This window comes from Gymnoscopelus braueri, assembly GCF_963280865.1.
Source record: "Gymnoscopelus braueri genome assembly, chromosome: 17".
Classification (NCBI taxonomy): Eukaryota; Metazoa; Chordata; class Actinopteri; order Myctophiformes; family Myctophidae; genus Gymnoscopelus; species Gymnoscopelus braueri.
The window spans coordinates 5556681-5570241 of record NC_137617.1 but is presented as its reverse complement, the minus strand read 5'-3'; the positions used below and the strand labels follow the sequence as shown (position 1 = coordinate 5570241).

Genomic DNA, 13561 nt, shown 5'->3' with positions numbered 1-13561 from the left:
GTGTAAACGCCTGGTGCCTTTGTTCATGCTGCTGGAGAGGTTGTTTTGTAGGGTGGGAGAGGTGTTTTCCAAGCATATGTTCATTCTGGGTTTCAAGTATAGATTGATTACAAAATAGAAATCTCAGCTTTCGAATTTTATTCTAGGACAGGCAAAGATGGCCATCTACGTTAGTAGAAAGAGGAAGGTTGATGACTCAGTGGACGTCGATGTAGAGTTGCTGTTTAATAGGATGGTGAAAGCGAGAATAATTATTGACTTTAAGTTTTATAAAGCAATGAAGGAGCTTGACCAATTCAGTATGATTTGGACCTATGATGAGGTGTTGTGTTCTGTAATAGAGGATCAACTTTTTTTCTCATTGGAAATGATGTAATGTTTTGTTTTGTTTTTTTTATTTTTCGAGAACTTTTGTGTTCCTTTTTTTGTAAGATGGCTGTTAAGTTAAGTCTTTGTTAAATAAAGTTTTGGTTAAAAATCAAAATCTTCAATCTATTCCGTTTCCGTCTCTCTCTCTCTCTCTCTCTCTCTCTCTTCTCTCTCTCTCTCTCTCTCTCTCTCTCTCTCTCTCTCTCTCTCTCTCTCTCTCTCCTCTCTCTCTCTCTCTCTCTCTCTCTCTCTCTCTCTCTCTCTCTCTCTCTCTCTCTCTCTCTCTCTCTCTCTCTCTCTCTCTCTCTCTCTCTCTCTCTCTCTCTCTCTCATTCACCAGGTCAGGTCTGTTGTTCCAATGGCTTCTCGCTTAAGTGTGTGCCTTAAAACCTCAAGGTTGCCAGTTCAAGCCTCACTTGATGCAGACTTCATTTAAGTTGCATTGCACACAACATGATTGTTGCGAAAGCGGAAGGAGGCCTCCGACCAAGTGGAGCTTACTATATCACCGTGCTTGGGTTGTGTGTGTGTGTGTCTGTCCCTTATTTATGGTCTTTCCGTGTGTGTTCACGCTCTCATTGGCTCGCGCCCCCATGTGACTCGAAACTCCGTGCTGAAATGCCAGCAGTGCACTGCCTGTATACAGCGTGTGTTCACGCTCTCATTGGCTCGCGCCCCCATGTGACTCGAAACTCCGTGCTGAAATGCCAGCAGCTGCACTGCCTGTATACAGCGTGTGTTCACGCTCTCATTGGCTCGCGCCCCCATGTGACTCGAAACTCCGTGCTGAAATGCCAGCAGCTGCACTGCCTGTATACAGCCGGCAGAGTGCGGCAGAGTGCACTACTACAGTGTGGTTGAAATATAGCAGCCTCAGTCAATCTGCGTTCGCTTCCAGCGTTCGCGCGTCTTACTTGTGTCAATTAATGCAAGTGCAATTGTTAAAGATAACCTGAAATGCTTATTTGAGAGTATGTCTTTTCAATGTATGACATACTTAATTCTGAAAATAGCCGATCTACAATCTCAAAACTTTTCAGATAGCAACGTGTTTCTGAGCTTGTAGATCGGCTGCTTTCACTGGTTCAATTTTATCTTCAACAGACAACCTCAGCCTAGACAAAGCTATAGCACTATGGGTAGTGTTGCAGCCTGTCAATCCGAAGGTTGAGGGATCGATTCCTGTTAATGGCAATAGGTTGAGACGTCCAATCAATCCATTTGGCTTCCATCTTTCTCTCTCTTCAATCTATTATGTTTCCATGTCTCTCTCTCTTCAATCTATTCCTTTTCCATGTCTCTCTCTCCTTCCTTAGATTGTCCGCAATTTTGAGCAGTTTGAAAAACACTTAAACCCAGGATTTTTCAGTTATTTGCGTGAAATGGTATCATCTGTTTGACCTCCGTTTTCACTGGATCAGGTCTGTTGGTCCAGTGGCTTCCCGCTTAAGTGAATGTTTCACAACATCAAGGTTGCCGGTTCAAGCCTCACTTGGTGGAGACTTCATTTAAAGTGCATTGCAAACAACAAGACTGTATTAATAGTAGGGGGTACAAAGCACAAAAAATGGCCAAATCGTTACGCGGCGGATAAAAGCATGAAATTTGATACAGATGTCCCTTGGGTCATCCTAAAACATCCTAGAAGGGGTGCCCAAATAAATCTTAAACAGGAAGTGACTTATGGACAAAATTCAAAATGGCCACCTAAACTGTTGACCGTTGACTCAAAAGACACCAAAAGAATCTCCAAAAAGCATAAAATTTGGCACATATGTCCCTTGGGTCATCCTAAGACATCCTAGAAGGGGTGCCCAAAGGAATCTGAAACAGGAAGTGAGTTATTGACTAAATTGAAAATGGCCGCCTAGTGTTGTCGATTGACTCAAAAGACAACTAAAGAATCTCATAAAAACATACAATTTGGCACACATGTCTTTTTGGTCATCCTAAGACATCCTAGAAGGGGTGCCCAAAGAAATCTTAAGCAGGAACTGAGTTATTGACAAAATTGAAAATGGCCGCCTACAGTGTTATCTATTGACTCAAAAGACAACTAAAGAATCTCATAAAAGCATAACATTTGGCATACATGTCCCTTGGGTCATCCCAAGACATCCCAGAAGGGGTGCCCAAAAAAATCTTAAACAGGAAGTGAGTCATTGACAAAATTGAAAATGACCGCCTACAGTGTTGTCGATTGACTCAAAAGACAACTAAAGAATCTCATAATGGCATACATGTCCCTTGGGTCATCCTAAGACATCCTAGAAGGGGTGCCTGAAATTATCTGAAACAGGAAGTGAGTTATTGACTAAATTGAAAATGGCTGTGTACAGTCTTGACAGATGATGCAAAAGACACTCATAAAAAATAATCTCATAAAAGCATGAAATTTGGTACAAATGTCCCTTGGGTGATCTGAATGCATCCTAAGGGGTGCCAAAAAAAGTTTGAATAGTCTCTCAATGGAAAACACTCCTCCCACACGGGCTGCACTGCTACAATATTCAAATCGAGCAGCCAATCTAGCATTTGGTCCAGAAGCCTGAAAGCTATGCAATCTCTACCATCTCCTGACAAATAAATTAAAGTCGCTGATTCGTGGACACCTTTATGGACACTCTTGCCAGAGGCTGCTTAAGTTTGTAGAGAACTCAAGTGTGGCTGCAAAGCTGAGCCCTTCTGTTCGAGAAAGTGTAGATGCCGGGATGCTGGGTTACCTTGCAGAGCATTATGCCAATGTGCTGGTAATTGCGAAATGGCACACATGAATACATGTAGTTACTAAACACTAATCACAAAAAAACAGTAATGATCAAGAAGAAAATACATGAGAAGATAGAGTGTAAAACAAGCAAGAAGATGTAGAGTGCAAAATAAATAAGATGCAGAGCGTAAAATAAGAATATGCAGAGTAAGATAAGATGCAGAGTAAAATAAATGAGAATATGCAGAGAGTTAGATAAATAAAGAAGATTCAAAGAGTACAATAAAAAAAATATGCAGAAAGTAAAATAAATAAGTGATGTAGAAATGAAAACAGAAGGTAGACTACAAAATACGGCAAGTTATGCACTGCATAACCTGTCGTATTGAGTCTGCATAATATGCAGACTGCCATGGTCAACTGTTTAAACAGCCATTTAGAATTTCTTCAACATGGTCCCTTCCTAAAAAGATTAATAAACAAGCAAACAAATAAATAACCCCTTCTAGGATATATTAAGAAGCACTCAATGTACGTACCAAATTATACACTTTTATGACGTCCCCTTATGTTTTCTTTTGTGTCAACTGCTTTTAGGCGGTCACTTCCTGTTTAAAACTTTTTTGGGCACCCCTTGTAGGATGCGTTCAGATCACCCAAGGGACATTTGTACCACATTTCATGCTTTTATGAGATTCTGTAGGTATCTTGCATCATCTTTCAACACTGTAGGCGGCCATTTTCAATTTAGTCAATAACTCACTTCCTGTTTCAGATTATTTTTGGCACCCCTTCTAGGATGTGTTAGGATGACCCAAGGGACATATGTGCCAAATTGTATACTTTTTGGAGATTCTATAGGCTTTTTGAGTCAATCGCCAACACTGTAGGCGGCCATTTTCAATTTAGTCAATAACTCACTTCCTGTTGAAGACTTTTTTGGGCACCCCTTCTAGGATGTCTTAGGATGACCCAAGGGACATGTGTGACACATTTTATACTTTTTGGAGATTCTTTAGTTGTCTTTTGAGTCAATCGACAACACTAGGCGACAATTTTCAATTTGGTCAATAACTCACTTCCTGTTTCAGATTTTGTTGGGCTCCCCTTCTAGGATGTCTTAGGATGACCCAAAGGACATGTGTGCCACATTTTATGCTTTTTGGAGATTATTTTGGTGTCTTTTGAGTCAACGGTCAACAGTTTAGGTGGCCATTTTGGATTTTGTCCATAACTCACTTCCTGTTTAAGATTTTTTTTGGGCACCCCTTCTAGGATGTTTTAGGATGACCCAAGGGACATCTGTATCAAATTTCATGCTTTTATCCGCCGCGTAACGATTTTTCACTTAGTACCCCCTACTATAATGAATACATATGCAATTGATAAAGATAACATGAAATGCTTATCTGAGAAGTTATGTTTTTGCAATGTATGACATACTTCATTCTGAAAATAGCCGATCTACAATCTCAAAACTTTTCAGATAGCAACGTGTTTCTGAGCTTGTAGATCGGCTGCTTTCACTGGTTCACTTTTATCTTCAACAGACAACCTTAGCCTGGACAAAGCTATAGCACTATAGGTAGTGTTGCAGCCTGTCAATCCGAAGGTTGAGGGTTCGATTCCTGTTAATGGCAATAGGTTGAGATGTCCAATCAATCCATTCTGCTTCCATCTCTCTCTTCAATCTATTATGTTTCCATGTCTCTCTCTTCAATCTATTCTGTTTCCATGTCTCTCTCTCTCTCTCTTCAATCTATTCCGTTTCCATGTCTCCCTCTTCAATCTATTCCGTTTCCATGTCTCTCTCTCTCTCTCTCTCTCTCTCTTGAGGGGCGGCCATAGCTGAGTGGTTAGTGAGCCAGCCTAGGGAGCCAGAGGCCCTATGAGTTCGATTCCTGTTAATGGCAATAGGCTGAGATATCCGTTCTGCTTCCATCTCTCTCTCTCTTCAGTCTATTATGTTTCCATGTCTGTCTCTCTCTCTCTCTTCAATCTATTCCGTTTCCATGTCTCTCTCTCTCTCTTCAATCTATTCCGTTTCCATGTCTCTCTCTCTCTCTTCAATCTATTCCGTTTCCATGTCTCTCTCTCTCTCTTCAATCTATTCCGTTTCCATGTCTCTCTCGCTCTCTCTCTCTTCAATCTATTCCGTTTCCATATCTCTCTCTCTCTTCAATCTATTCCGTTTCCAAGTCTCTCTCTCTCTTTCTCTTCAATCTATTCCGTTTCTCTCTCTCTATTTCTCTTCAATCTATTCCGTTTCTCTCTCTCTCTTTCTCTTCAATCTATTCCGTTTCTCTCTCTCTCTTTCTCTTCAATCTATTCCGTTTCTCTCTCTCTCTTTCTCTTCAATCTATTCCGTTTCTCTCTCTTTCTCTTCAATCTATTCCGTTTCTCTCTCTTTCTCTTTATCTTCAATCTATTCCGTTTATCTCTCTCTCTTCAATCTATTCCGTCTCTCTCTCTCTCTCTTCAATCTATTCCTCTCTCTCTCTCTCTCTCTCTCTCTCTCTCTCTCTCTCTCTCTCTCTCTCTCTCTCTCTCTCTCTCTCTCTCTCTCTCATAATTATGTTCTTTTAGAAAGTGAGCAACAGTCCACCTGGCCTATTCCCATGGATTGGATCTACCCACCTCACCTGCTGTCATTCCCTCTCAATCCATAATCACACCTGCCCTCACTCACTCCTCATTAGTCTCTCTCTCTCTCTCTCTCTCTCTCTCTCTCTCTCTCTCTCTCTCTCTCTCTCTCTCTCTCTCTCTCTCTCTCTCTCTCTCTCTCTCTCTCTCTGGCCTTAAGCAGCTGCAAGCAGCTTATCGCTGCTTGCAGCTATATTTATAATTATTGTTGTTGTTGTTGTTGTTGTTGTTGTTGTTGTGAACATTAAACATTGTGAGCTTAGAGCTGCTATTCTCAAATTACCAAAATGTATATAGGGTTGATGAAGTGGTTTTGTATCAAAATCCACATAGTAACTAGTAACTAAAGTTCTCAAATAATTGTAATGGAGTATAAGTACAATATTTGCGTCTGGGATGTAGCGGAGTAGAAGTAAAAGTATTGAAAATTGGAAATACAGTAAAGTAAAAAATACCTCAAGTACTTAAGTACAGTTCTTGAGTATATGTACTTAGATACTTTAGCTCTGTCACTGTCCCCCTAACCATTGAATGCCGATCGTGGACTAAACACACACCCAAAACAAAATATTAAAGTTTTTAATCTAGCAGATGTACTAGACCTACATCTATAGAGACAGACAACAGAAGTTTAAACACAGCTCCAGTCCGGTGGTCGCGATGCGGTCGTGAGGAGATATGCCGGGCCATTTCCCCACTGGTCACTTGTAGATCTGCTATTTTCAAGCTGGTGCAGGCAGCAGGTTCCCTGGTGCTTTTTCCACACAGCATTCGCAAATTTATATGAATGTTTTTAATTAGCAGCTGTGCATGTTAAAGTATTGAAGATTGTTAAACTTGGGCAATTATATACTTTCATTAATTAAAGGTAAGTGATATTTTTGGGTTAAAACAAAAAGTATTTTGTTAAAAGGTTAAAGCACTATATTCTGATAGTAATCATTGCTATAGAGTGTTTGTTCAGTAACAGGAGTCTCCCTGTCTCTCCAGCTCTTTAATAAACAGAAAATACATTTTCTGGTAGGTGTCAAAATCTCAGCCAATCAGGAGAAAGTACCAATTTTTAAGCTTCATTTTTATAGTGTTCCTGTTCAAATTTTGCCTGCTCATTTCTTAGTGTCATCACTTCCAATTTCACTTGTTTAATCTGTATCCTGATTGAGTTCTCTATCCTGATTGGATAACATTGGAAATGAAACTGAAACTGAAACGAAAATGCATTTTCTGTTTTATAAAGAGCTGGAGAGACATGGAGACTCCTTATATGGACAGGACACTCTATAGTAACGAGCACTATCAGAACATAGACCCATTTTGCAATTATTTGAATAATTGCAAATCACTTACCCTACCTTTAATGAATAACCTTTATCACACGCCGAGTGTGTGAACTATCTGTCTGTCTACGGGCTCCGGCCTTGGAGGGAGCGGGACTCCCGCAGTCACCTCTGCCCCAAGACAGCAGCTGCTGAGCGGCGAGACGAGAGGCGAACGTCTGCTTGATTTTGAAACATGATTTTTTCTTTTAACTTGTTAATTTGTGTATACGAAATATAGATTCCCTGTCGAATCTCATAATTACACCAACATTGTTCTTGTGAAGTAGTTAGTTTGTGCCTTTTGCCAGACCCAGAGGGTCGGCCTACATGAGGCTCTGCCCCCTTTCGTCCATACATGGGCGAAAAAGACCGGCTGTATAAAAGGGACCCTTTCTTCTCCATACATGGGCATAAAAGGGACACAGGCTGACACGTAATACGAAGTACGTCATACGAAGTCCTTATAAAGTACTAGGAATTTATTCTGGGTCTGGCAGAACCAGGTCTCCTGGTCTTGTTTATTGAAATTTGGTTATTTCTAACACAGGGAACCACCGAGATGTGCTCGCCGTGATCGGGCTCCTATGACGGGCTCCACGGAGAGCAGCATGGGGGGGTAGCGACCAGACGGCTCGTTGAGTAATTTAGCAGCTTGTTTATAAACATTCTGTAGATTTTTTATCCATAAATAGGTTATGTAGTAACTAAATATAGACTTATTTCTCATCTACAGCTGCTATTTTTCATTTTTGACTTCATAATGCGCATCTGCTCAAACAGCCCGTTTTTGTCTCGCCTCGAAAAAGCACACTTGAGGAGACTTGAGTGACAGCTCCTTGGACACGCCCAGTTTGATAAAAAAAACGCCAATTCAAATGGATTTCTGCGTTTTTTTTCACAAAGGCGTCCTTTGGTGTGAACGCAGCATTAGAGTCTCAAGTATAGGGCCACACATTTGCCCTATTCAAAGGCATAAACACATTACAAAAGAACCAGACCGGTGTCCATTGGGCACTGGCCTACTCTGGGATGATGCAAGTTGGGAATTTTTTTGTTGGGAATGCATGCCCCTACCCAGTTATGCGGTGCCCATTGTACCCATTGTCAGAGTACCCGTTGTACCCGTCTGTCTGTCTGTCTGTGTCCATACATGCAGATCCACAGGCGATCGCCTGTGTGCCTTTTATGCCCATATACTTTATGAAGATCCCTGATGTCATCAGTATATGCCCATATATGGGTCGGATAGGTAGGATCTCCATATATGCCTATATATGGGCATATTGGTCAGATTCTGGACAACCGCATATCCGACCGACTTGGCGACCATACTCCCTTCCTTGGTTCCTCTGCGGCGCATGCGCCAAGTTTGAAGTCGTCGGTTCTCAAGGTACATGAACTACAGACACACGCATTCAGTGATTTTGTGCATTTATAGTTGGATATCATAACATATCGGGATAATTTAAAAATAGAAAAAGAAAAAAAATTGTTAATTCAAACATCAGTATAACATTCATGTTGACGTCATGTCGTCCTCGTCAACATGCAACGTGACAGTAAAGCCTATCACAGTTCGTTTGGGGCTCATAACGGGCTTCATGGCTTTGTACAGTAAAGGCGACCACCAAAACAAAACAAAAAAGCTGGGTTTGGGAAGGAAATGTAATCATGTGGATCCAGGGTTTCACATGGGAATGATGTTGCTCCATAGTAGATCTCAGCCTTATGTGGCTATCCTTTGATGTCAGTTATCTATGACATATGACAAATTTGGGGCAAGGTTTCAGCCCGATCAAAGCTCCATTGACTTCCATTATACATTCAAGTTAAATATTTCATAAAGTACAACATTTGCCAGCAGAGGCTCAGGAGATAGAGAGGCCGCTTAGGGAACGGAAGGTTCCCAGTTTGATCTGGGGCTCCCCCTGTGTTACTGTCCAGGTGTCCTTGAGCAAGACACTGAACCCCTAACTCACTTACTGCTAAGCAGGTTGGTGCCTTGCATGGCTTCTTCCACATTCGGTGTGTAAATGTAATGCACATGGTAAAGTGCTTTGGATAAAGCCGCTATATAAATGCACCATTTTTATAATATATATTTTTTCATACATTAATGCCATTATTCTCTTAGTTGTATGATTGTCACACAAGAGTAGCACAAATACCAGATCTACTGTACAAGATCTATTTTCGCTAATTACAGTTGAACTCAACTTTTTTGTGTCACTTTTTGCTGGCTCTGGTCGCAACGAATCGCTCCTCGCCATAGCCAATGCATGGAACCACGCCCCTCTCTCAGAATACGGAAGTAGTGATGGTGTGAATTCAGTGTAAGTAGCTCAGAAGCGTTACTGAATCACAACGCGTTGTTAGCTTGTAGATTCCTCTGCCTCGGGACTTTCTCATAGGCTGCATGGAAGCTTTCAGACGATGTCTGCTCAATATCCATGTGAGCAGAGAATCAGACTCAGATTGGAAGCTCCAATACAATAAAACCATAAAACATGATAAAACAACTTAAAAACACTCAATAAAAGTAAACACAGGGTAAGAATATCAGTCAAAGAAAGTACAAGAGCTATTGCACATTCACTTTTCACTGTCATTTAACAGTCTGATAGCCTGTGGGAAAAACTGTTCCTCAGCCTGTTAGTGCGCGCTGAGAGGATCTTGTATCCCTTCACCCTTTTGGACTTGAGCGGGGAAATCGTTTTTTATGGGGGTGGGTGGGGTCTTTTATGATCCTCAGGGATTTACTGAGGCAGCGCTGGGTGTAGAGGTCGTCCAGACTGGGCAGCTCACACCCGGTGATGTTCTCGGCAGTGCGAACGACCCTCCTCAGCACCTTGCAGTCTCTGTCCGTACAGCTGCCGTATACCAGGATGTGAAGCTGCTTGTCAGGAGGCCCTCTATTGTGCTTCTGTAGAAGTCCCTGATGGTGTTGGGTCTCAGGCCGAATTTCTTCAAACGCCTGAGTCCGTACAGGCTCTGTTGGACCGGAGCCGTCACTTCCAATGCTTGTCTTCCAGTTGGTTGATATTGCCTTTGAGGCACCAGGCGCCAGGTGTGTCTCCATGATTTGGTGATCTCTGTGCACCGTCAAAGGAAGTTCAGTCTCCTGTCACTGCAGTTTGAGATCAGTGGTGTGGATATCCAGCCTACTGTTGACTGTTGGTTTGTGGGTGGTTGTATTCTTTTTTTGGGCTACAGGTGAACCCTGTGGATGTCTTCAATGTAAGCAGGGTCCTCTATTAGGTCTTTCTTTAGCATGTGCTTGTCTGCAATTACATCAAGTCTTATTTCACTGTTTGTAGAGTATTTGCCATATCTGCTCTTTCTGGATCATGTTGGATACAGATAGTATCCAGTGGCCTTTTTATCTTTCAGCTTGTGATATTCAAGTTAGCATACTTTGTTGTGCAGTTACAAGTGATCGCTCTATTGCTGTCTCGGATAGATTCACTTCTCACATGGCCCGTCTCATGTCATATCTGTCACCCAAATGGTAAATTGAGATGTCTGTGAGCAGTTTATAACTTTTTTTCATGATGATTCTATACAGACATGATTCACTGTAGGTCGCACTACCAAGGATATGGCAGAGTCAACAGAGAGTTCGATGTAATCCAGGGCTGCTGGGTGGTTTCATTTTTTTAAAATTGTTTTCATATTCTGAGGCTGGGGTTGGTGGTGGGCCGTGTGTCACACCGTTGTCTCCCCAGTTTACAACATGAACTTCCCTAGGAATAATCCGATGTAGATTGCTGATACGACAATTAGGAAGGAGGGCAGCGAGAAAGTGCTGCCTTCTCGTTCGTGATGGGTGATGGAGCTTGATTTCACGTGGTCCAAGTAGGCCACGTTTCTTATTCCAAGACCATCGTCCTTAAGTTGCTGATTCTCCTCAGCCGGTGTGGGGTTCGAGGTCACATGGTCCAAGTAGCCCACGCCTCTCATTGTGAGACCATCATCCTTCAGTTGCCGATTCTCCTCAGCCAGTTTGCTAATCTCAGCCTGCAGCCTCTTGCACTCCTCCAGCAGTTTCTTCACCTCTGCGCCATCCAGTGAGGCACTGAAAGGTTTGGCTGGTTTATTCACCTCTGTGTCATCCAGTGATCCACAGAAAGGTTTGGCTAGTTTATTCACCTCTGTGTCATCCAGTGAGGCACTGAAAGGTTTGGCTAGTTTCTTCACCTCAGTGTCATCCAGTGAGGCGCTGAAAGGTCTGGCTAGTTTCTTCACCTCTGTGTCATCCAGTGAGGCACTGAAAGGTTTGGCTAGTTGCTTCACCTCTGTGTCATCCAGTGAGGCACTGAAAGGTTTGGCTAGTTTCTTCACCTCTGTATCATCCAGGGATGCACCGACAGGTTTGGCAAATTTCTTCACCTCTGTGTCATCTAGGGAGGCACTGATAGGTTTGGCTGCCGTCATGGCCGCAGAGGGCATGTCACCGCTAGTGCAGTTCATCACAAGGGCTGCTTGTTTGGTCACATCCACGTGATTCTCATGCTTCACTCTGTCACTTTCGGAAGGCAGCTCAAAGACATAGCTCAGCTTGGTCTCTGTGAGATCACAAGGCATGTCACCGTTAGTGGAGTTCATCACGGGAACTGCTTTGGTTGCGTCCACATCATTCCCGTGCTTCACTGTGTCGTTTTCAGAAGGCAGCTCAAAGACACATCTCAGCTTGGTCTCCATGACATCGTCGGGGTTTGCATCTTTCCACAGCGATGAATCTGTGTCGGAAACGCCTGGCGGGACAACAATGCTCTGCACCAACAACTTATCTCTATTGCCTTTCTCGTTGGGGATGCCATCGAAGGGCTGTCGCATTATAGAGAGGGTGACAGTGTCTCTGGCCTCGATGACGCCGCTGTTTGGTCGCACGCAGTACCAGTGCGGCGCTGTCGTCTTGACTTTGAAACATAGTCTACTTTCAGAGGGGTTGTTCAGTGTAAGGCGGGTGGTGACTATGTTTGTAACGGGACCTTTAAATCTGAGGATGGAGGCAGGGTCAATAATTAGGATCTGTTCCAACTTGGACATAGCTGTTGGAGGGACGGTTTGCACGTGATAGCAATATGAATGTGTCACACGTAGACTTAGTAATGGAAATGATGTTAATGTATCTACTGCCACTACTGACTGAGTGAGAAACTGACACGGTGAGTAAATATTATAAACATAGTGATGTACCATGACATCACCATGTAGCATGACATCACCAGCCATGCCCACATATGGTGTCTTGGCTTGGATGGCCATTAATCTAGCAGTTGACATAATGTTTACATGACACACGCTGATCTTGTGTAATGTAATTTTGTGTAATGTAAGCTACTGCCGTCACACATCAGTTCTTGTTGACTATTGTACTACTAAGAGCACTTCTGTTTAAGTAACTGGTATTTGTAAAGGAGGAAGTCATTCCAGTCTAGGAGTATGGCAAATTACCACCATAAATAAGACCTTTATTGATCCCGCTAGGGAAATTCAGAAAAAACAGATCACAGGGCAAGGAACACCGAAATTGTGTGGGCAATGTGTGACTCATTACCTACTGAATTAGTGACTGGTTTGAGACACAACCAGCTTTCTGGATATCGAATAATAAACATAATTATATACATAACAAACATAACCTTAAAGGTTATCAGGCTGTTTCAGAGACCACTAGAACTTCTCGAACTCCTCTGTCCCCAGCTCCTCCACAGTTTAAAATCTATTCCTCATGTGTGTCCATGGTTGATTCCTGGTTCAGAGAATGTTAACATTTCAGTTAAATTTTTTGAATGCTTGCACCTAAGCTCTAGTTGAAGTTCAATACATCAGGGAATACACTTGGTATGGTCACAGGTCACATGTACTGTGTCAGGCACGTGCAGAGAGGAGGGCTGAGGGGGTTTGAGCACCTGCACTGTTGCCCCTGATGTCCAAAGTGTCCTCTGTCAAACACTGCACGCACGCACACGCACACACACACACACACACACACGCACACGCACACGCACACGCACACGCACACACACACACACACACACACACACACACACACACACACAGCCTCACACAAGGCCTCCCCTCATCCATAAATGATTGCTTTTACATTTCACTTTTTGTGCAGATAAAACACATGAAGTTGTGGGCTTTTGTTAGAGTTGGGGACTGCCGATCTGACCAATACTGTATGTCTGAGTCATAGTGTTGGGGGCTTTGTTAGAGTACCAGTTGTACCCATCTGTCTGTGTCCCTTTTGTGTCCATATATGGAGATGTATTCTGTCTGACTACCTGTCCCTTTTATGCCCATATATGGAGATCCCATATATGGGCATTTTGGTTGGATCAGTGGTTCTGGAAAACTACTCGATGGCGGGCACCATGCTCCCTCAAGCATAGAGGGATAATATAACTAGAGGGCGGATTGCCCCGCTCCCAGCTATTCATTTCTATTAAAGTGCTCAGTGGCGTTTTGAAGCACCCGGAAGTAAGAATAGGAACCAATATGGAACCAATAT

At 42.8% G+C, this 13561-nt stretch overlaps 1 protein-coding gene across 1 annotated transcript; it reads right to left on the bottom strand.

The window, feature by feature from the left end:
- Positions 1 to 10767: 10767 nt before the first annotated feature.
- Positions 10768 to 12090, bottom strand: LOC308104414 (vesicle-associated membrane protein-associated protein A-like; the record flags this gene model as incomplete). The annotated part of the gene is made up of 1 exon (XM_080454821.1): positions 10768 to 12090. One exon carries the CDS (start codon positions 12088 to 12090, stop codon positions 10768 to 10770), a length of 1323 nt encoding a protein of 440 aa, XP_080310947.1.
- Between the last annotated feature and the right edge of the window lie 1471 nt (positions 12091 to 13561).